This window comes from Falco punctatus (genome assembly GCF_963210335.1).
Source record: "Falco punctatus genome assembly, chromosome: 11".
Taxonomy (NCBI): Eukaryota; Metazoa; Chordata; class Aves; order Falconiformes; family Falconidae; genus Falco; species Falco punctatus.
The window spans coordinates 10994283-11018463 of record NC_137591.1 but is presented as its reverse complement, the minus strand read 5'-3'; the positions used below and the strand labels follow the sequence as shown (position 1 = coordinate 11018463).

The 24181-nt window shown below is 45.6% G+C and overlaps 1 protein-coding gene across 14 annotated transcripts in view; it reads left to right on the top strand.

Moving 5' to 3' along the window:
* MAST2 (microtubule associated serine/threonine kinase 2) overlaps positions 1-20408 on the top strand; it is a 194264-nt gene extending 173856 nt beyond the window's left edge. For 13 of the 14 annotated variants that reach the window (XM_080406088.1, XM_080406082.1, XM_080406089.1 and 10 more), the window contains 9 exons: positions 1390-1499; positions 3957-4111; positions 5188-5492; positions 8183-8398; positions 10196-10422; positions 11948-12070; positions 13089-13225; positions 13452-13639; positions 14300-20408. In XM_080406088.1, coding sequence (XP_080262214.1) covers positions 1390-1499; positions 3957-4111; positions 5188-5492; positions 8183-8398; positions 10196-10422; positions 11948-12070; positions 13089-13225; positions 13452-13639; positions 14300-16374 — 3536 coding nt within the window. In that variant the 3' untranslated portion in view covers positions 16375-20408. The remainder of the gene's footprint in view (positions 1-1389; positions 1500-3956; positions 4112-5187; positions 5493-8182; positions 8399-10195; positions 10423-11947; positions 12071-13088; positions 13226-13451; positions 13640-14299) is intronic. The other variant, XM_080406092.1, reaches the window with a different exon arrangement.
* The last annotated feature ends 3773 nt before the right edge of the window (positions 20409-24181 follow it).

Genomic DNA, 24181 nt, shown 5'->3' with positions numbered 1-24181 from the left:
TCCATTCTTCTCCTAGGGCCATGGGACTTGCTGACTCTGTATGAAGCACATTTTTGCTCGGTTCCCATGCTTTGCTCACGGGGAAGGGAGGCAGAGAGCAGCCTGCCTCCAGCCCCTCGGACACGACGCAGCACAGCAATCTTGCTTAGATATTGCCCTTCCAGTCTGGGGGCGAGGCTTTTAGGTTTGGGGTTGGATGGAGAGGTAGGGTGGAGAGAGAGAGGGACTGAGAAATCTCCGTGTACTTGCTGCAGAGAGCAATTTCAGCCGAGCTGCGCGGAGCAGGCAGAGGTGTGTTTTGCATGTGTTGAGGTTTCCTTGGTACAACGTACATGTAGAAACTGAGGTGTGGTGTGTTCCCACCACTCATTTGACTTACTGGACGTTGAAAATTGAGCTCCGGTCACTCAGTTGGGTTAGTGATGGGGAGAGGTGCAGGACAGCAGCTGTGAGCAGGTTCTGGTGGGTAAAAGCATCACATTGTGTTCAGTGGTGTAAATCAGTGCATCTGTCAAGTAGGAGTGATGGCAAACTCCCCAAGTGCCCAGGCATGCTCAGCAGGTTATCAGGGTAACTTTGATGTGAGTCCTTTATAAAGGCTGGAATTCTCAACATCAGGAAATAGCTCACATAGACACTGATAAGAGTTGGCGTTACTGTTATAAACCCTAATGCAGAAAATTTTAGAATTTATAGAAGTAGCTTTCTGGCTGATACAGTGCAGCAAATTTGGCTCAGTATAGCTATCAGCTGTCTGTAGCCAAACTTATTAACGCCCACCCCACAAAATCCAATGTGGCTGGCTTAGAAATCCAGTGCTGCAAATCTCAAAGCACAAAATCTCTTTGGAGGCAGTTTAAATTTTGCATTAAAAAATAGCTTTGTATATTGGCTGCTTGCCCATTTTCTTTCATAAAATCTAATCCTTTTTCTAGTAGGAGGGAGAAGAGGAAATATTTGAGGGGGGTAAATATTTTTATTTTTTAAAGAAGACTTGTATGTATGTATTTAGGACAGACTTCGTACAATCAAAAAACTGTTTATTGGAAATTGGGATAGTGAATTGTTTGTGTGGTTTTTTCCATATGATTTTTTGCTGTAGGGAAGAAATACCCCTACCACGAAGGATCTGCAGGATTAGACACTTGCTGAGTATCAGCTGCTTTTAAAATTTAATGTAGCTGATGGTACAAGATAAATTCAGTAGCAAGGAAGTATTCTTCGCTGCTAATTGTACAAAATGAGCAAAACTGGCTGTAGGGTAAGGAAAATACCCTGCACAGTGTATGAAAACTCAAAGTTCTTTGTAAGTAGACAAGTAGGAATGCTTGAGGTGTGAGAGTTATCAGTACCCCTGAACTGATGAAATGTGCCACATCTTGTTCACAGCCCGTTCAGAACGGTACCAACACCTGGATTCGGAAGAAGAGGAGGACACTAATGATGATGATCATGTGGAAATTCGGCAGTTTTCCTCATGCTCACCAAGGTTCAGCAAGGTAGGAGCATGCTACCTTATTGAAAGAAAAAATCTAGAGAGGACGCAGTTTCATTGCTTTGTATGGGGTAGATTTTAATCATGCAGATGATACGTGGGAATTGCATGGTGTTTAGTATTCACTGAGGAAAGAAAAAGCTGTGTACAATGTTTACTCTGTGATAGTTTGTGGCCTGTTAGAAGGTGAGTGACAGAAAAATTGGAGAATGAAATTTTATATTTCTTAATGTTTCACTAGTATGCAGAGTACCGTGGAAGTCTCTCCTGCATCTGATACAGTTTGATGCTTACCAATGACTTGGATGCTGGCATAGGGAGTGTGCAAAGCGTATTTGCTTTGAACATTCTGAAAGGGTCTTTCAGAAGGTGACAAGATGCTATTAGGATGAAAATTTATTCTGACCTTTTGGAATAATGGTCTAAAATCAAAGGGATCCCATGCAGTAAGAGCACAGGTGAAGTTTACACCTCCGCCGTTGTTCATTGTCTCAAATACAGCCTGAGGAGCAAAAGCCAGTTGACAATTTCAAAGAGAAGGATCTGGGCATATAGTGCATCATGAGTTAGATGTGCCAAATCATTGAAGCAAGAAGGCAGTTACCGTAGTGGGAGAACACAAATATTTTCTTTAAGGCAAGTGAAGAAATCCTTTCCATCTGCTTGGCAGTAGGAGGGCCATAGCTGGGGTACTCTTGTCCTGTTCTGGGCAATGTTCTTGAAAATAAACACGGACCGGTAAAAGAGTCCAGAGGAAAGCAGCAAGAATGATCTGAGATCCACAAAACATAAACCTTAACGTGTTTCCAAATACATAAGGGCCAGAAGGAAAGGAATACATTGGTCTTCCTGTTCTACCCAGAACTGATAAGAAATGATGAGCACAAAGGAGGTACAGGGTAGGTGGTAAGGAAAAGTTTCCAATGTTGAGAAGTAATTAAGCGCTGGCAGGCGTGGGCTGCCTGGGGAATTAGCAGAATTTCTATCTCTGGCAACTTTTAAGAAGAGGTTGGAGAAACATCTCAGGTGTTACAAGAGAGCTGGTTCTGCTCTGAGGTGGGAAACGGACAGGAATCCCGGAGAAGGTCCCCTCTAGCCGTGCTTTCTGGGTTCGATTCTTTCTCAGGCGATCTGAAATAACAAGGTGGAATTCATAGAGTCCTAGAAATTCTGGACATTTCAAAGTAGCAGTACTGCACTGTTAGCTTAGATAAAATAAAATACGTTTGGGGAGGGGCAGAAGGGAGAATAAGTGCTGTTTTGAGGTCAGCCTGCTCTACGAATTGTGTTTTCCTCCTCTTAATGAGATGAGAGTAGGAATTTTACTAAGGCCCTGTGAAAGATGCTTCATTTTTTTCTGATAGTTTCTTCATATTTCCACAACTGAGGTCAGTTTTGAAGCACCAGTTTGTTCTTCTTTGTCCTCAGCTGGGCTACTACAGTGCTTTAAGTAACAGTTACCATTAATGTTACAGAGTTGCTCCTGATTTGCATCACCAAAAGTATGTTTAAAATCGGACCTGAGGATTAGTTGGGGTTTTGAAAAAGTTCTCATGAGTACGTAAGGGTTTCTTTTTCCTGCCTTTTCTCACCATGAGTATTATTCATCTGTTATGTTAGACTGAAGCTTTTCTTTAGGGTTCAGTGTTTTTGCCACAGAGAGAAAAAGTTCACTTTTAATGAATTTATTTTAAGACCTGGAAAATTATACAGCATTTGTAATGTGGGAGGCATAAAAGGCTCATTATATTTTGAAATTCTTGTCTGACAATTCAGCCATATGATTTATTAATAGTTATCTTGTTGATGCTCTGAATTTTTAATAACATTATTTTCATTAATCTCTTCTTATGTAAATTAGGTCCACAGTCAAGTGTAGTTTTAAAAGGATAGATTTTTTTGCTTAATCATTTAATTATTTAAAGACGGCTGTAAAACCAAGAAAGGGACTTTCATTAAGCTGTCAGCATTATAGTAGATTCCTTGAGGAGGGCAGGACTTTTTTGTTCTGAAACAAGCTTGGGGCAATGCTGATAGACTGATGATAATGAAATGGGGTCATGAGCATGATGCCTATCATGGAATTGGATTTGTGTAGTAAGATTTCAAAATCCAGATGCCAGCCTTCAAGACTTACGGAGCCTGCTTTAGCAATATCTCCTCTTAGATTTGAGAATCATTAAAAACAAAAATAAAGTAGTTTCAAAAAGTCTTAGTGTTTCTGTGGTGTGCTGGGCTGTTTTCAGAGGAGAGGTGTTAGGTACTGTTGTAAAAGGCGTGTTTAATGTTTCTGAAGCCTCCTTTTTTCCTTTCCTCCCTGGCACACTTTGGGCATGTCACATCTACGCTGTTCATGCTTTCAGGATGTATCTTCCCTTTAGAGAAGAGATTATGCCCCTTGATCAGAAAAAGCCATGTAGGTTTGTTTCCTCTGTACAGAAGGATCTTTTGCTCTATGCAGGTGTACAGCAGCATGGAACGTCTTTCCATCCACGAAGAGAGGAAGACTCCACCGCCAACTAAACGGAGTCTGAGTGAAGAAAAAGATGACCGACTGGACAGCCTCGGCGGCTTGAAGAGTCGAGACCGCAGCTGGGTGATTGGGTCTCCTGAAATGTAAGTTCTGTAGAACTAAGTCCTCTGGTTTCTTACAGCATCTAAGAAAGACTAACCTGTGCTAAAACTTTCTATGACCTGTGTTAGGACAAGGAGTGCTTCCTATGGTGCATTTCTACAGGTGAAGCTGGGAATAAATAGTTGAAAATGGATGTGTAGAAGTGATACATCAAGTTAAGTACTAACATCTAAATTTGTAGCAAATACTTCAAATTAATTTGAAGGGATTCTAATGTTAAGTAAAGCTTTCATTTGTGGAAACACTAGTTGCATGAGAGAGGTACCAACAGAAGTTTTTTCTTAAACATCAGTGAATCCCAAGTCTGATGTTGCTGGAGCTTTACCATTTGTCACAAATTAGAGAAACCATTAGGAAAATCCAAAGTTTCTGAAGTTCAGAACACAAAAAAATTCTTGTGTTCTAATGAAAGATGTCAGTAAAGTATATGAATACTCGGAGTTCGGATGCCCACTATGTTTCTAGCATAACTGAAATAATTGCCAAACTTTCCTTAAAAAAGGAGTATCTCTCATTTTGTGCAACTCCTCTAAAGCTTTTACACTGATGTTTGGCATTAAAAAGATGATAAAATGTAGTTGTGATCTAGTCTGTATGATTTCAGTAAAAAAAAAAACCCCAAACCAACAAACGCCAAACATTTTATAGATTACACTCTTAACTGATGTGCACTTCATCTCACATCAGGCTTTCCTGGCTTCAAATTTACAGCAACTTTGAAAGAAAAATTTATCTAATTCCAAAAGGAACATGGAGGATGATTTGCATTTTGTAATCATGATTTTTATAGTATTTAATATCATATTCATTGTACTGTATTTTTCTTTGATTTTATTCCTTCCTTTCTTGGAAGCTTAACAATGGAATATATTGGAGATCAAAACTCAGGTGGTGCCTCAAGCTTTTGCTGGTTTAAGTCCTAATGATGTAGCTGGGTCTCCTAACCACTTTAAGTTGGCTTCAGCTGTGTGAGTTGGGTCTGTGCACTATTTTCACCCTTTAAAGTTAATTATCCCGCTAACTTAATTGAGGGGCTCTGTCTTGGTTTTTCTCTTAGATTGCGTAAGCGCTTGTCTATGTCCGAATCCTCACACACGGAGAGTGACTCCAGCCCACCTTTGACGGTCCGCCGACGCTGCTCGGGGCTGCTCGATATGCCTCGTTTTGCCATCTCTGCCGAGGATGAGGGAACCGTCCTGAAAAGGCCACAGTCTGAGGGGATGCTTTTATCTGCTGTGCAGTCGCGGGAGGGGCTGCCGGTGCCCATTCCAGAACAGCCTGTGGAGCAGGAGCTGCAGCTGGAAGGTGATGCTGGACCCACCACCCCCTCCACAGCTGTCACCAGCGCCTCAATGCTGACAGGTACATGCTTGGTGTGATGCTGTCGTGGTCTCCAACAAAGCCATGTTAGCTTGCACACGTTAACTCTGTAAAACTGTGGATTTGGATGTCAGGTGATGTGCATGTCTCATGCTCAATGGTTATTTTAGTATAGTTTTGTGGATGTGCTCGCCTTTGAAATAACATCAGTGGTTTAATCTCTTCCAAATTACATCTTATATTTCAGTCCTGTCACCTCCAATTGATTAAGGTCTTCTCAAGCTTGAGACCCATATGAGCTATGCCTATTAAAACCACTGGGTGCCTACCAGAGGCAGCGTTATTTTAACCATTAGTCAGAGTAGATCACTGCTGAGTTGGAGCTGAGAATATGGGTGTCTGCCACACTTAACAGACACCTGCTTCCTATGGTTTTATTTATCAAAAAAATGTGGAGTAGAGACTTGAAATTTGCTGGGGGAGTGGGGTTTGTGTCAGGGACGTGCTACTTGCTGTCTCAGCCAAATATCCTGAAATTTAGCCAAGTTACAAGCTTCAAAAAGTGCAGCCTGAGTTAGTAGCATGGGTCTTAGAAGTCCGTGTTTGACTTCTCAGAAGCTTTGACTGTACTGGGGCCATTCTGTAGCACTGGGCTGAGCTGGACATTCCCTGTGATGGTGCCCTGGGCTGCAGTGGTGCAGGGCTGGGCTCTGGCTGCTGCAGTGTGCCCAGCTCCTGCCCCTTTCAGGGCACCGGGCAGGCAGAGGGTGAAGCTCCCCGTTTCTGAGAACAGAGGAGGTCAGAGCTGGGAACTGGTGGGAAGTAGTGAGGAGGAAAAAAAGGAAATTTGGACCAATGGAACAGAGCAGGGAAGTTGAATTGAAGGTTGGCAAGATAGTATTTGAGAAGGAAGGCATATTTAGGGGAGGAACTAGATTGTAGTGTTGAAGAGCAAGGACTAACTGGGGAAGAAAATAAGAAACAAGTTGCTGGGAGAGACTGGGACAAACAGGCAAAGCAATTGTGGATGCATTGAGGATGGAAAGGAGAGGAAAGGGGTACTGAACAAGGAATGAGAATGGCAGCAAGACTGGACAAGAACAAGGTGAAGGGCACTGGGCAGATGTGGTGGTGGATTGATAGCAGAAGGTGGAAATGCCTTAGAAGAAATTTGCCACCAGGCTAGAGTAAAGCCAAAGATTCCCACATGTCATTATTCGTCTTCTGCAATTCAGTCTGTGAAATTCCTTCAAAATTGTCCCGTTCCCCTTTACAGCTCATCCTCCTGGTGCTGCCATCATGTACTCCATTAACCCATAGGAGAAGGTGCAGGGGTGAAGGAAGTACGTTGCCATGTACTTGGATAACATTGGTGCCACAGTGGAACCCTAGCTTCTTCATTTCATACTAAAAGCCTGGAAACATACCACTAAAAATTGCAAGAACACTTTAGTTGCAAATTTGAATATCTTCAGGTTGAAATAGGCAAAAATGAAGCTTCCGTGGGCAGCCTGCTCCCCCGAGCCTGGTGCAGTAGAGCAGTCTTTAACCTAGCACGTGGGATTCAGGGTTACGTTGCTTCAGTGTCCCCAGCCTGCAAAATTAAGTCACAGGCAGGGAACTGCAAGAAAGGAATTTAATTCCTGTCACTGTCTCAGAGTGCTCTTCTAATGTATATCACAGCCTTTTCACACACAGCCTCCAGTTCTGGGTTCCTCATTGTCTGGGAGCCTTATTTGAAACTCTGTGGCTATTAAATGTTGAACAGGCATCTGGTACTGAGATCTATGGGAATGGTGCTTTCAATTTTTCTTTTCCTGGTACTTCCTGCTTTGCTTAGTATGCAGAGCGGTGGTGCCCACTTAAATAACGATGATCAATGTTTTGTTCTGTCCTCATTGTTCAAAATGTGGCCCTTAGGCTTTATTTATTGCACACTGCTTAAAATTTGCTTTTGAAGACAGAATGATTAATTTCCCTTGTGGACTTGCTGTGATGCTCACCACTTTCATTTCTAAGCACCCTGTAAATTCTAATTAATGTATTTTCACAGTGCCCCTTTAAGGCATCAGATGGGGAACTGAGGCACCAAGCTTGAGTACAGCACCCCCAGCCCCCAGCATCTGCTATTGTTACGTGCCCAGTCTGATTTTCAAGATTACTTTGCATTTTATAGATAATTATAGCAAGTTAAGTAATTCAAGACTAAATTGCAATGGTACACAGAAGGGGGCAAATTAAGATTATTTTTGCAATCCACATTTTTACTTGCCCTGACTTTAGTACCTTAGTATTCTCTTGAAGTGGGGGGTTTATGTGCAACTCCAGTAGAACCTGGCTCTTCTATTACAGGCAGTTTTAACTTAAAGATTGACAGTTCTTGCTGATTGTAAAAATGGAACGCTTGCCATAAACCTGTTTTCATCTGTGAACGATCCCATTGAAATGGTTTGCCTGCAGAACTGCACCCGCAACTTTCAGATTCGCGTAACTGCTCCTGAGCAGCATGATTTCATTAGCGAGCTTTTTCAACAGAATAGAAGCCGCTAATTTTCTGTATTCAGAATAACACCGTTTCTGTAAATAAAAATTCAAGCCCTGGGGTTTCGTCTTAGGAAAATTTACTCTTGGACTTCATGTAAACATGACTTTGATTTAATGTATTTTGCCTGTAGGGGAATAGACTGTTAGGAATTCCCTGTGGTTCTAATCTGTTTTAATTTAAACTGTAGCTGGGAGCACTGCAGATTTCTCTGATCCACGAGCTCGCAGTAATAGCAATGAAGGCCCAGACTTTACCACTCCAAAAGCCATCAGCGATTTGGCAGTGCGGCGGGCACGACACAGGTTGCTCTCTGGGGAATCAGGGGAGAAACGTACCTCAAGACCTGTCAATAAAGTGATTAAATCAGCATCCGCTACTGCCTTGTCTCTCCTGATTCCCTCAGGTAAGAAATGCCTTGGGTGAGGCATTGTCAGCATCTGCAAGCGCTAAACAAAAAGTCTGCAGACAGATCCTCCCCCTTCGCTCTCCTGGAATAACGCCGTCACTGGCAGGAGGGGAGAGATCTAACTTTTACAATCGGTTTAATATTTACTACTCGGCAGGATAATGAATACTGCTTTGCCACAGACGGGAGCGTTGTGTGTGTGGTCTGACTGCAGCTTCTGCAAATGGCAGCTGGGCCTGACTCTTTCCCAAGTTTTTAAATTTGCTTCTGGCTGGTCTCTAGACAATGGTGCAGCAAGGAGGTAGAGAGACACGGAACTATTTTAACCCTCCAGGTGCTACTTTTGGCGGGTGACATGCTAACTACGGCGCTGTTTGGGAACTGAACGTGTCCGGTGCATTCATGCACCGGGAAGTTTCAGTAACTCCAGATAACTTGGTTGAGACTGAGTGCTCAAGAATTCCGTAGCGTAGGTAACTCGCAGAATAAGTCAACGTTGAATAGCTTACCTTGTTGGCCCGGCTCTGTCTCCAAGTGGAGCCAGACCTTGACAATTCCTAATGCCAGGTGGTAACTTCTAGCGAACAGCCCAACCATGCTGAGCTGTGGCAGACCGGTTCAGCAGGAGGCTCTCCCCGCAAGGACTTCGTCCCTCTTTCCAGAGGAGAAGACCATGCTGTATTTCCAGGGCTGTACCTGTTCCTGCCTAGGTGGGAGCAGGAAATTGCAGCTGGGCCACGAATGCCAACCCAGCAGAGCCAGAGCAATGCCAGCCTTGCCCCTCTCAGCCGGGCAGCGGGAGGCAGCCATGCAACTGCTTCTTGGCACCGTTGTGGTGATGCACGTTACGTTTCTTGTGGTTTGCGCATTGGTTGCTTTTCAAACTACAAACTCCCTCATGAAAATCTAAAATGTGTATTTAATCACCCAGCAAAGATTCCGCCAGAGCTCTCATCTGCCAGGTAAATATGTGCTGGGTGATTCTGCAGGTGTTTCTTAATGGATTAGAGATTACCTTTTACAGCTGCATTTAATATTCGTGCTCTTTGGGTTTGTTTTACTGATGTTGACCATCTTCACTTTAAAATGAGAGTTCTGTGTTTGCTTTGTATTTTTAAAAGTGGACGTTGTTTTACTAGCAAGCAGAGTCATATAGTTTAGTTGACAGCCTGGCCCTCAGCTGTTCGTTTGGGAAACGCGCTCTAAAATACACTTGTGATGTTGTTTTTCAGTAGCAAAGTCCCTGCAGTAGCTAATTTTTTAGGGTTAAATATTTCTGCCCCTGGGAATTTAAAACACTACCAAAACTACCTAGATGTAGTTGTTGTCCGATTGCCTGCTGATTTCTTTGTGTTAATACTAACTGATTTTGATTTATCTCAGCACCAACGTGTAACTTGCACCAAGATCTAGAGACTATCTGATCTTTTGGAGGACAGTAATATATTGTAGCCTTGCAATGGGGTGTTCCAGGATTGTGCCTAGAGCAAATGCTTATGATGGGTTGTAAATCCCTGAAAGAGAAGTATTAAGCACTGTGACCCAACCATAATCCTAGGCAAGCAGTGCTGCTGTATTAAATACACACATCCGAATGTACGGTTTGGAAACTGCTGATTTTTGTATTTCGAAGCATGAATTAGTTGAAGCTGCAGGCAGACCCAGCTCTGGTGAAGACCACCAGCTTAAAGAGCATTGAGAGAGATGGTTTCCGAGCTGTTCTCTAACAATAATTTTCTCTCTTTTGGAGGCCTGGTTTCCTAATTTTTGCCCACCTTTGTGTCATCACTGTAGATCACCACACGTGTTCTCCATTGGCCAGTCCAATGTCACCTCATTCTCTATCCTCCAACCCATCCTCGAGGGACTCCTCACCCAGCCGCGACTTTTCTCCTGCTATTGCAAACCTGAAACCACCAATCATCATCCATCGGGCTGGAAAGAAATACGGTTTCACTCTCCGTGCCATTCGCGTCTATATGGGTGACAGTGATATCTACACTGTGCATCACATGGTCTGGGTATGTCTCTGTTTTTCTAAAAGGAGTACCCTTGGGGCCAGAAGTGCATTTAGCTGGGGAGGTGGGATTTGGCTTTATAAATTGTATTTTGCCACCCTGTGTTCTCTCTCCTTATTAGGACCCAAAAATATCTTTTTGGGGTGGGGGAAACCCTTTAAAAGAAAATAAATAAATAAATAGATAGATCGGTAACAGCATTTTGGGTTTTACCTGTAGCGGTTTTCAAGCCCATCACAGAACCACAGCGACCTTTCTTTCCTTCTTTCTTCCCTGGTTACATGAATCCACCTTCTTTCACCTGCAGCACATACTTTAAAGCATGTTTCTGTGTACATACCCTCTTTCTCTTTATTGGGGTTGTTGCATGAGGGCCAGTCGTAGCTAATTTATTCAGACCCGTGCTAGCGATTGTAGCCTGCTTCTGATCAGTTCAGTCTGCTGGGGTTTTCCAAGCAGTCGCTTGGAATTGATTACAAGCCTTAAAGCATCACTGCTGCTGTGCTGGTTGCCTAGGGATTTAGCTCTTGGCTTAGTTGTCTGCTGTGCTCGAAGGTCTGGTTTCTGTGTCTGTATCTCTTCCTTCCCATTGCTTCTGGTACTTTATCTCTGTGTTCCTTTTTTGTTAATGTATCTGACTTCTAGAAATGATCAGTTCCCTGAAGCAGTGTTGTCTGAGTTGTGTAGTTAGGGAAAATGGTGGTTAATTCTTTTCCGTGTTATCTCCGCGTTCATTAGACAATTTGGACTTTGTATGCTTTGGTCGTTATTTAACACGTCTTCTCACCTAGAAAAATAATCTGAAGCTGCAATTTTCCCTCGCTCCTCTCTGCTTTCCTTGAAAAATGCTGAGTTTACCAAGATACTGATTTGTAGTCTTTTCTGGCTAGAGGGAGAGCTGCAGAATTCTCGAGTGTATCTGTCTCCTCGCTGCAGAGGAGGCTTACCTTTCCGAAGGGTGAGGGGGAAGGCACTGCGTTCGCGAGGGGAAAGATCTGATGTTGGATAGGTCAGTAACGCGTGCGAAGTGGAAAAAGAAACTGTTCAGGATGCGGTGTAATACAGGCCCCCCATAAACACAAGGCACAGAGTCTTACTTAAAAGTCTGTTGGCTGCCTTGGGTTCCAGCGTGTACATGGAAGGATGCTGGATTTGGGATGGCAAAGAAATTGGAAAAGATTGAATGCTTGTCTGGAAATCAAGAGTATCTAGTTAACATTCCCAAGTGCTGAAAATTTTTGGAAGTCTGTTAAGCCTTGTGCTTTGGGAGGAGCTGGTCTCTTGATCAGCTTAACCATCCTGGCTGGCTGCCTTGGATCGGGAGAAGACTGGCAGGATGCTGGGGGAGGAGTGAAGAGTGCAGATTTTTTATGCTTGGCTGTGCCAGTCAGTGGTTTCTTTCACCCTTCTTTGAAGCAGCTGGTGCTAGCTGCAGCAAGAGATGAGGTGGATGGGCTTTAGAGTCTGATCTGGCCAGCAATCCTGTACATTCCTCTTCTCAAATCAGTCATCCCCTTCTTGTTGCCAGCACGTGGAGGAAGGTGGTCCAGCGAACGAAGCAGGTCTGCGTGAAGGGGATCTGATAACCCATGTCAACGGGGAGCCGGTCCATGGACTGGTGCACACAGAAGTGGTGGAGCTGATTCTGAAGGTATGGACTCGGCACTGCTACATTTTGGAAAATATGAGCCAACTTGTTTAAAATGCTGTAGGTATCTAATTGGCATTGTCTGAAATACAAATATGTACATGGCACCTGGCCCTTGTTTTGCAAAAACTCGTTGCTGCAGCTTGATCCCTAAATCTCCAACATTTCTGCATTTAATTTAAGATTAATTCACGTATGTTGTGTGAGAAATAAGGACCCATCAGATACATTTTTATCAGCAGGAGAGACAAAGGTTAGTAAGATTTAAATATACCTTTCCTCAAACATCACTTTAAGAAACAAATATCTTAAAAAATTTCCAAATTACTTTTATTTTTTGCCTTTAGGCTGTGCTAATGTTATTAGCTCTTAATACTGCTTTCTCAAGGATTATTCCTAGTGGTATTTAAAAGCAGCTTTGTAATGGTTGGTCTTAAAATTATCCAGTTAAATGACTTGCGTTTTGATACCTCCTCTGAGCTGAATCCATTTACGGGAATAAAACCCTAAGTTTCGGACTGTTCCAAGAGAACAGAGGTCTTTAGGACTGCAAACAGAGGAGCAATCAGGATTTTTATTTTTTTTTTAAGGTGAGCGAAGCAAGCCATGCTCTGTTTTGCAGATAGATGCCTGATACACTCACATCTGCCATCAGTCAGAGCACTGGGAATAGGATTGGTGACAGAATATCACTTTGTTCCAGTTTCCAAGTTTTATAAGTATTAAATAGAGGCAGTTGGGCTGTCAATGGGAGAGGTCAGATACTGTGTTCTGTCTGCTCTGGGAAGCTTTACCTACCAGCTGGGGTCTGAGCTAATCATTTGTGAAAACCTGACTAAGAGGGCTCTCTCTCAGCGATTCCTTAATAAGTGATAGGTGGAAATGCAAAGGCAGAAATGGAGTTTGACAAAGGATTGCGAAATGGCAGGCAGCAATAAACTCGCAGCCTACCTGCTTAGCCTGCGGATCTGCTTCCAATAGCCATGTTCTAAGTGATGTCTCTGTGTCTCGTTTCTGACAGAGTGGAAATAAAGTGTCCATTTCCACGACGCCGTTTGAGAACACATCCATCAAAGTTGGTCCAGCTCGAAAAGCCAGCTACAAATCCAAGATGGCTCGGAGGAACAAGAAGAGTAAAACTAAGGATGGTCAGGAAAGGTTTGTTTTGATGTTTCTCTGTGAAAATTAAATAGTAACCAAGATAATGTAAGAGAGATCTTGTCAAATTAATTTGTAGGTAATGTATATCGGCAGGTATGTCCTTTAGGTTTTTTTTTTTGTTTTCTTTTTCTCTTTAACTGTGCCATATAATTGACTGAAATATTCCGATAAAGGTATAGAAATCGTTTTGGCCTGTAAACAACTTTTGAATGCTTTTCCACAGTAAGAAGAAGAGTTCTTTGTTGAGGAAGATCACTAAACAAGCATCACTACTTCACACCAGCCGGAGTTTGTCTTCACTAAACCGCTCTCTGTCTTCTGGAGAAAGCGTGCCTGGCTCTCCAACTCACAACCTGTCTCCTCGGTCACCAACACAGAGTTACAGATCCACTCCCGAGTCTGTACACTCAGGTAAAAAAAGAAACAAAACAAAGCAAAACCCACCAAAAATCCATGCAAACTGAAAAAAAACCCGGAGAAGATTTTTGCTCATTGATTAATTTTTGAGTTAAATTCACAGCAGCAGGTAGTAGGTCTGTTTGTAAAGTGACAACTGTGATGTTGATTACCTTAAGGATGGATGTATTCTCATTCATTGATTTATTTTAAAATGAAAATCCATACATCTTTTCACGTTGATGCAAATGTGTATTGTAAGTTGCAATGTTTTTGTAGCAGTTTGACACATTTTCTATATTTGTTTTGATTCCTTTTCTCTGAACTGTGTGGCAAAGTCATATTTGAAAATTGTATCAGTTGATGGGATAAAGAGATTTGCATCTTGAGAATAGCAATGAAACACATGGTTTATCTGCTTGGATTTTTTTTTTTTTCCCGAAAAAAAAATTCTGATAGCAGAGTGTTTCTTCCTATATTCTGGTGTTGTGTGAAAATGATGTGCATTTTCCATCAGAAGCCATGCGGTATTACCTTACAGTATTATTGCAGTGCTTTGTGGTAACATGGCATTTTGTCATGACTTTGCATGTCTTATTTTTAATAATTTGTTTTAATGGCCAAATAGATATTAATCTTCTTTGGGGGTTGTTTGTTTTTTTCCCCTCTTTTAAGTTGGTGGCAATTCTTCCCAGAGCAGCTCTCCTAGTTCCAGTGTTCCCAATTCTCCGGCCAGCTCTGGACACATCCGACCCAGCTCTCTGCATGGACTAGCACCAAAGCTTCAAAGGCAGTACAGATCTCCAAGGCGTAAATCTGCGGGAAACATTCCTCTGTCACCACTAGCTCACACTCCGTCACCCACCCCACAGTCCACATCACCTCAGCGCTCCCCATCTCCTTTACCTGGACACTCAGTTGGCAGCTCCAGTATTATTCAATCTTTTCCAGTAAAACTACACTCCTCTCCACCACTGGTGAGACAAATTTCTCGCCCCAAAAGCGCTGAGCCCCCGAGGTCTCCTTTGCTGAAGAGAGTGCAGTCAGCCGAGAAACTGGCTGCCTCGTTGTCCTCTTCCGAGAAAAAGCTGGCTTCCACACGTAAGCATAGCTTGGATATCTCTCACTCTGAATTTAAGAAGGAGATGCTACAGAGGGATCCCAGTCTCCAGAGCTTACAAGAATCCGTGAATGAAACAACAAGTGGCAAACTGGGGCTAGCAGAAAAAGGGATGTTACAGAAGCCGGGTTCACGGAAGCTGGGTGCTATTCGACAGGACAGGGTGGAGAGGAGGGAGTCTCTGCAAAAGCAAGAGGCCATCAGAGAAGTAGATTCTTCTGAAGATGAAACAGATGATGGTTCAGAAGATAGTCAGGATGGGAGAAGACTGGACAAGCCCCCTGACAGTGGAGACCAAGGCTCAGATTCTTTTAATGAGGATACAAAGTTTTCATCTAAATTGGAAAGCAAGGACAGTATTGAAGATGATGCCTTTCTACCTGAAGATCCGAAAGGTACAGAGGATTTGCAGAAGGGAAATAATCAACAAGCCAAGCCTGTTTCAGAGGCACGGCAAATTGGTGTGCACCCTCCCCCATTAGAGGTCCTCCCAAGAACCTCTCCAGAAAAATTAGCTGATTCAGAAAAGCCATTCCTAAGCTCAGAAACAAGTGCAAAAGAACATAAATTGCCAGAAAACAAAACTTTTGAGTGTTTTGGTCCAAAAGACAAGTCTTCTGAAGCAATCAAAGATCTCGGGAGAACTGCAAGTACTCAAAAACCGGTAGATCACACAGAACATATACAGTGCCCATCTATCAAACTCCTGGAACTTGAAGAAGGTGACTCTTCGGGGGCCTCGTGTGGTAAGCTTGACCTGAAAAATGCTCTGCTAACAGAAAGCGGTCAGAAAAAACAGGATTCCAAACCTCTGCTGGCACTTTCTTCGTGGTGCACAGCAAGTGTGAGCACTCCTCTCTCGGTAAGCCCCGTGGATCTCGGCAAGAAGGATCACAAGGAGACGCTTCAGCCTGCAGAACAGCACAGCACCTTATTTCTGTCCCCGGGAAGCGCAAGCAAAATGTCCCAAAAAAGTCCTAGTCCTGAAAAGCAGCCCAGCTCGTCCCAGGCAGAGAGTGCTTCAGCCACCAGCAAGGTGAGCCCAGCAGGTCCTGTATCCTCCACGCTCCTCGTCCCCAGTGCGATTGAAAGAGCCCTCTCCGTGTCCCAGTTAGTGCCACTAGCTCAGAGTGTGTTAGGCCCTTTGAAGCTCAGTATGTCTGGTTCTGGAGAGGTGGAAAAGAGAAAGGATTTCTCCCATTTGGGTACCTCCTGTAAAGAAGAGAGAGATTCGAAACAAAAAAGGCAGGAACCTTCACAGGTAGGAGTGTGTCAAGAGAAAGCCAAACTATCTAGCACAGACCTGACCACAAGAAGCGGGTCCTGCGCGGAGTCGTCAAACTCAGCAAAGCCCTGGGAGGCAACGTGTCCCGCGGTGGCGAAAACGGAGGCAACTTTTTGCAGCGCGAAAGCGTCAGAAGTGCTGGGAGGTAGCTGCCAAATCACTCCATCCAAAGAGCTGTCTCATGCTCTCGGACAAGCAGCTCTGAGAGCCTCTCCTCTGCCAGATGGCAGCACAAGGCCCTGTAAAGAAGGGACTCTCTCGCAAGCAAAAAGCAAAGAGGTGGGAAATCAGTTAAAAATACAAGACTTTCCCCTGTCACATGATGGTGCTGTAAAGAAAACATAGCAGCATCCCTGGTACACGTGGACTGGAGCATTCTACGTTCAAAATAGAGACTGCATGTTTGAATTTTGTAATATACACTAATATAAAATAGAACTTGTGTACATCTATTTTTGGGAGGGTTTTTTTCATACTGTTTTTTGTGTTTTTTCATCCTTGCTATTCTATTTTTGTACACAGTAATGCTTGCCGTTTGAGGTCTCTTTAGAACAGGGTATCTTTAAAGCAGGGCTTAAGAAACTGTTGATGTTTTTTTTTTTCCCTTCCAGACCTTTTATGTTGCCTGAGTTTAGGGCCTGTTTTGCTCTTCCCTCTAATCCTGCATTTGTTCGAGATCCCAAAAATCCTGAGTACAAAAAAGGCAGCTTACTTTTAAATTTCTGCTTTTCAACCTTCTTTCTGAAATGCCATTGAAACTCACAGATTTCAAGTTTTTTTTTTTCTTTGACGTTACCATCTGATGTCCTTTGGCAAGGAGAAGAAACTACTCGCCTGTCCTGTCCAAGTTATTCTGGAACTACAAACCCTCTTTGGTGCAAGTAAGACCTCTTTGTCACCATGTGCATTCACAGTCCTGCACGTGTCCGTAGAGGATACAGAGGCAAGGGGCTTGGCTGGAAGGCTTGCACAGAGAGATCCCCGTCTTCTCTTTAACCTGAGTAAAAGTTTTTTTCAATGGAATTATCAGAAAGAGAACTCTCCAATCCGTAAGCTGTTCTTTGGGGGATTGTTTTTACTTATCCTTTATGGGACACATGGCAACTTTTCCCTCTGTTTTTTAAAACTTTCAGTGATGTTTTATCTTCTTTTCTCTGGCTTCAGTTCATAACTTGCCCTGCCTCAGAATAACTGACCCCGGGAAAGGGGTGCCTTGTAGGGTGGTTTTAAAGTAGAGAAATTTGTAGTCGTGTGTTCTCCGGTATGTCTCGGGCAATGCTATCTCAATGATAAATGACCTTTGGAGACTTTTCCTTCTCTTGGTGAGTCTAAATAGGTAGGGATTTTAAGGTGTTCCTTAACATTTCTGAATTGGGGCTTGGGAAACTTGCTGAGTTTTCTGAATCTGCCCGTTTTAAAAACAAAAAATCCTATGAAGAGTTCAGACTCCTCGAGTTCTGTGGACAAGCTGCAAGCAGACTTCAAAACACATGTGATATTTTAAGATTTCAGCTTTGATAGCTAGATCATTTCCACTGCTGAGCTCACTTTCCATTAAAAAATTACTCTTTGCTCTTAGGTTTAGACATTGCTTTGCTTTAAGTGTGACCGACTCTGGATAACAGTGCTCTTTGCTGAGGATTAGATCAATAATAATACACCAATAAATGTGTCAAGTGGTGATACCTATAGCACTGTAAGGCGTTTCTTCATCCAATTAAAGGTTCCTCTCAATGAACACTCCCGTCATTTGTCCCAGATTGTGCTCAGCTTTTATTCTGGTCTTGTCTGAGTGTATCTCCCCGCGGATCACCTGCAGGTCTAGTACCCTGCTCACTGGCTTACTCTGTTAGAAGCAGAATGACTGTGCAACAGTATTTCAAGCTAAACCCTGCCTCTGCTGGTCTGATTTCATTACACCGTCGCCTTCTTCATTGTCTTGGCTTTTTCTGAACTTGAAGTTCTGATTTCCTTCCCTAAATGCAAATATCTTTTATATAGGAATGTATTTTCTCCATCTCTTTCAACTTGATTTCAGCTCAATCCACAAGTCGCAAAAATTCTGGAATCTCACCCTGCTTCTTTCTGTATAACTGTTGTTCCTCCCCCCACCCCCCATTATATACTTGATTTTGGCTGCTTGGATTTCATTTCTGGACCAAGTTTTGGTTTGGTTTGAGCTTTTTTTAACATGTTTAAATGAGTGTTTACTCCGTGTGTCTGTGTGAACATGTACGGTGTTGTTAATACATTAACCAAAGCCTCAATGCTCCCAGATAACACGTTAATAAATCTTGCTGTGACGGTATTGAGAGCAGAGCCTGCTGTGCTGTCTCTTTGCTCTTTTTCGTGGAATTCATAGGCTACTCGTATACACTTGGTTTGCAATTATAAACCGCAGTATTTCCACTGCCTTCTTAGAGACCTGGCTATCTCCAGCCTCTCAAAGCACTCGTGTTGATGAGCATCATTCAGTGCTGATTTGGAGCAATAGCAAGTAAGGAACAGACGTGACAGGTTCTGGTACTTATCTGATACACTTCTCCCTGATGGGTTGATCCGCTAAAAACTCGCGGAGAAACAAGGTCCGATTTGCAGTACAGTGTATGATTAAATGGGCAGGAATAGCGAAAAATTGATTCAGCATCCTGAGTGTGGTAATTACAAAGACAAGCTTTAAGCTTATCTCCTGAGAGCACCTAACCTTGGCAAGATGGAAGTCTCTGTGTAAATTAAGTAGTGAGCCCAGAGTTGCATGAGGACGTGGTCTGACCTGGCTGGTCCCTGGGTGGCTGGTCCCTGTTTTTTTTCTCCCTCTGTGAATGTGCTCCTGGGGCATCCACAGGGCTCCGTGTTTAAAAAACGTAAGGGGAAAACCAACGGCTGCTCTTAGGGGAGAGGGTTGGGAAGCCTGGCTCATCCCACACGGGCTGGGACCTGGGATGGGACCCTCTGAGGATAACAACTGTATTAGCTGCTGACTCCCTCCCTTTGCAGCTGGTGGTTCCAGGGCTGAATCGCAGTGTTATCCTTTCTTACACATAACAAGAGGAGTGAAAAACCATGCTAATGTCACAGCTTTTGATGCTTTTGCCTGAGCTGGGCAGAGAAGAGGTGAGGTATGTGTTTTGTTGCCTCTTTTGTAGCTACAGTGCAGAAAGCAATCAGTGCAATTTGAAAAACCCTGGGTTTTTGGAAGCATTACCAGGATAGCATCCTAGTGAAGCCCTGTAGCCCCTGCTCCTCGTCAGTCCTGCAGTTTCCGTCTGTGCGCCAGGTGCCCCATCATCCCGGTTCCACCTCTGTCAAATTTATATGATGCACCTTAGCAAAAAGTTTGGGCAAAAGGACTTTTTCTATAAGATTTTGATAAACCAAGTAGATACACCAAGACTTATTCCTTGCTCTGCTAAGAATTGCTGAAATACCTTCTCAAATAAGCTTGCAAAATGTGTTGGGGAGGAACGAGATGCTGGAAAAACTGTGTGTGAAGAGTTGAGTGTGTGCCCCAGCGCAGGATCAGACCTGTGGTACCCAAGTGAACCGTTCAGCAAGCTGAGAACTTGGCCTCCGTAGGTAACCCAGAGGCAGCCAGGCAGGAGGTCGAAGTTGCGTGCCTGTGGTGTGTGTTTGGTGAATGAGCCGTGCGTGTAACCATCCGAGTACACCGCTTCCCTGCTTCCTTTCCCTGTTTCCTTCTGTCAGCTGGATGTGTCTCCTGCTCCCCATCCGTGTTGGGATGACGGCATCAAAGCTGGTTCCAGACTCTGCACCTCCTCTCTGCTCCTGCATCCAGCCGCCGCATCCTTGCCTTGTGCCTCATTTCAGTGTTATTTTTCCCTTTGTCTCTTACTGTTGCAAACTAAGAGAAATGGATATTTATTGTAAATATTAGACTTTAGCATTGTAACGGCCACTCCTGGGTCCGAATGTCAGAGGCCTTTGGCTGCTAATATACTAAAGAGCGCTTGCTGGGGGGAGGGGTAGGGGTGACCAGTGGTTTTGGTTGCCACACTTGCATTAAGGTGTGATTTGGAGTATTTTAATTATTTTTTTTTTCTTCTTCTTCTGAAGAGGGGAGGATAAAGTCTATCTCTGGTTTTCTCTTACTGGATGTGAAGGATAATTCTGTACTTCTAGTAGAAGATTTGACAGAAGTGTGTGTTTACGTTGTGTTCGATTACCTTATCCAGGTGGCTGTGAGAGCTCCGCCAAGCTGTGTCACTCAGCACTTAGCTAGATAAGAGAAAGTGTGGAATTTCTGTGTTTTTAGAAACTTGAACAATTGCCACATAATAGCGGTGCAATAATTTTTATTCATGTTGTACCTGCATGTCGATGTTCAAATCCTCCTCCAAAATAAATAATTTTTTTTTGTTTGGTTGGTTTTTTTTTGTTTTTACATAAATTCAAACTTGTGTGTGTCTCTTCTTCGGTCTCTCCTTGTCGCGCATTGCTGGGGGTGGCTGTGCCTTCGACCCACCAGCTCAACTGGCTGCTTGATGGAGCAGAAAGTCACCTGCAGTGTCTGTGTATCAGAGGGGATCTGCCAAGCTCTTTGGGGTTTTCTTCTCCGCAGGCCAGCTGTATCGGATAAGCCAAAGCTTTCCACCCTGAAACTCAAGCCCAGAATTTACCATCCACCACCAAGAGTCCCATAAGTGTGACCCTAGTGCAGGGTCCTAACGGCCAGCTCTTGCTAAAGGGGCAAAGACATCTAAGTCATGACAGTTAGCTCAGCAAGGCAAGGAGAGGATGCGACTGACCGTGACTGACCACAGCAGCCGATGGCTGTATGACTGCGTGCACAGTAACGGCTGAAGGCTGGCGGCTGGCAGCGGCGCAGGTGTGGCACGGGCTTGGATTAGCCAAATGGCTTGAGGCAGCAGGAGCCACGTAGCCCCCTTGTGCACACAGTTGTTTAGGCTGTCTTGATAATACACCACCCAAAACCTTTCCAGAAACAGCCCTTTGCTTTTAAAATGTGCAGGTCGGCACTCTCCGCATGGAAAAGCCTTCAAAGGCTTATTCCTGTCTTTGGAAAGAAAAGAGCTGGGGAGATGCTGGTGTCTGGGGGGAATTGGACTCCGTATCCTTCGCTGCTGCCAAAGATGCTCAAAATATCCCGTGTCTGTGCTCCAGAGAAGCTGCTGAGCAGAAATCGGGGGTGAAGCACAGCTCCGTCCACGGGAGATTTGCAGTGCCTCCGCCGGCAGCCTCTCGCCGCGCCGCTGGTCGTCATTGCTGACGTGGGTTCATAGCAGTGACACGGCTGCCCACGCGGGAGGCAGCGCGGTGTACAGCAGCAGGATGCCATTACACTGCAGCGCTGAACAAAATGGCCAAAGGCACAGCAGGGCTGGCAGCTCCGGCGGCTGCTGCTGGCCCTATGTGGGAGCTGGTGCAGAGCGAGGGCTGGCTGTGCCCCCGAGTCCGGAGCATCACGCTCCATCAACACGGGGGGGCTGGGGCTCGGGCAGGAGCGTCACTTTAGTCCTGCTCCTTGGGGACCAGCAGCGATGTGGCAACAAGGGCTTTTCAAATTACATCTTCATGGGAACATCCAGTTATTCTCCTTTTTGAAGGCTTATTCACTAGAGTTTAATCAGGGTTAAGTTTAAAGTCTGCAGCCGTCCTGTAGAGGCTCCCCCAGTCGGAAATAAATTGCTCTTAGTCCACAGCAGCTTATTCTCCCAGAGAGCCACACCACAGATAAGGGCCATTTTCCTCCTGAACGATGGCATGTGCGTGGGCTCGGCACACCAGTGCCTGCTCACTGATGCTGGCACCGAGATCTGGCTCCTTCCCCCAGGGTCAGAGGGTCCAAGCCGGGGGGTGTTGCCCAGCTGCCCCCCAAGAAGTGGCACAACAAGAACCAGGAGCAGAAAGTGGTTTGGTGGCTTGTGCAGGGGATTGGCACCTCCGCGGAGCCCGCCCAGCTCCGCTGAGCCCCTGCCAAAACCCTGCCGGGCTGGGGGGAGCTTGGGGGGGACAGCGGTGGGAGCACGGGGCCGGCTTGTGGCAGCACCCCCAGCAGCTGGTGGCTCACGGGCCCTTCCACACAGCAGGAGCAGGTCCAGGTCAGCCGTGCCTGCAGGCACTTTTGCCTGGAGTTTGCCCCAGGGGTGTCACATGTGTCACCCTGGATGTCCCCGCTTGGACACATTCAGCTCACCAGAGTTGAAACCCACTTAAAACCCATTGCCTGGCTGGAGCAGGGACGTGGTGCTAATTGCTCAGGGTACTTACCATGGCTGATTGCCCCTCCATCCCTCCTGCTGCCAGTCCTTGGGGACATGAGGGTCCCTGGCTGCAGGTTGGCCCATCTGGGGCTTTCCAGCTGGGAAAACCTGGTTGCAAGAGGCAAAGCAAGATGTTTCAGTGTGGCAGAGGGATGCTGTGAGCCCCAGGGGTGACATCCAGCCAGGCACAGCAAGGAATGGGATTCAAGGGAGACCCGGGGCATCTCACGTGCTGGCACCCCAAATGTCACCACCTGCACCCAGCATGAAGCCGGGGACACGCACTGAGTGCGGAGGGCTGAGATTTAGGGTGACATGCAGCTGTCTGTGGTCCCACAGGGTTTAACCCTTCATGTCTGGCTCTGCCCTGTGCAGCCTCCTTCCCCCCCCACCCCCAACCATGGAAGCCCTCAGGGCTGGCCCAGAGCCACCCCCACCCCCCCTCTTCCCACCTCCATCACGTGCCAGTGGGCTTTATATTTTAAACGCTGATTAGGGCTGACCTCATATTTCAAAGCTTACTTCATAGTCACTAATGAGGGATTAGGAATGTTAAGCTAATTAACAATCAGTAAACGAGGGCTCAGTCAGCCTTCTCAACCTGACATGCTGTCAATGAATGAGTTATTTGATGATTATCGTAAACCTGCTCAAACAGGCTGGCTAATTCTGATGGGCAGCAGGGAACCCGGGGCAAGCTGCAGCCAAGGCGCGGGAGCCCAGGGCTCTGCACAGCCCCGGCCACCCTCCTCAGGCTCAAGGGTGCAGGCACCTGCTCCTGGAGTCAAGGGATTTAAATAAATAAACAAATTGAGGGGTTTTTCCCCAGCTGAAATGTATTGAGCGATAGTCCAACCTGCCCAGCTTCACTGCTCTGGGAGAGGCTTTACCTGATGGGCCACCTAAGGAGGAAGCTGGCCACCACAGACCCTGCTCAGCTCCGTGGTGTGACCAGGAATTCCACCGCAGCACCAGGGTTTGGACCTGGTGACGAGCCCTGGAGACCCAGTAGTCCTTGAGCTCGGCTCATGGCAGGGCTTGCAGCTGCGTTTTGGGGTGCTGCCCCACAACGGACACCCCCCAACACCCCCCAGCTTCACCCAGGGGGGAACTGTGCTGGGAGGACTGTCTGCATCAGGCGGCACAGCAGCCCTCGGAGGGGCAGGGCAGCGCTCAGTGCTCGCTCACCATCACCTCCTTAACCCGGGTTCGTGCTGGATCCTGCCCGGTGCTTACAGCTGGGCCTGAGCAGCACACACAGCTGGGGAGAACCTGCTGCATTTTCTGCTCTCACAGGGGAAACAGGAGTAAACACAGCAAAGCCAGGAGTCCAGAGGGGACCAGGGGAAATCCTGCCTTGGCTCAGTGAGACCTGCTGCAGGCAGCAGCAGCCCTGCCCCAAAAACACCCTCCTGTAAAACCTCCTGGCTGCTGGGAAGCCTCCTCCCAGGCCAGCCGGAGCAGCTTGGCTTTCAGCTGGATTTCAACTCCCCGGGTTGTTAATTATCCTGTTATTTTGATTTACTCCCCTTCCCCGCCCTCGGCTCCAGCAAGGAAGCGTGGCAGCCAGGGGACGGAGGGTAAGCTTAGCAGCAATCTGATCAAAAAGTCACACTGGAAAGGGAGAAAACCCCCCAAACTATCAAATCCCAGAGTGCTTGCAAAAGGGGAAACCAATGGGACTGACTGGCTGTTCTGGCCCAGGAGGGCAGAAGGGTTGGGGGGCTGTTGGGCTCTGTCCCAGCTGCTGTTTCTTGACTCTTTTCAATGTATTTAAACCCCAGGGAAGTCCAGCTCCACGCCTGATGACAGCCCACAGGGACCGGGTGCTCAGCTGTGTGCCAGGGACATGCTCCGGCTGTGCTGAGGGACAGTGGGGGAATGAGGGAAGGGACGGGGACTGGTGGCAT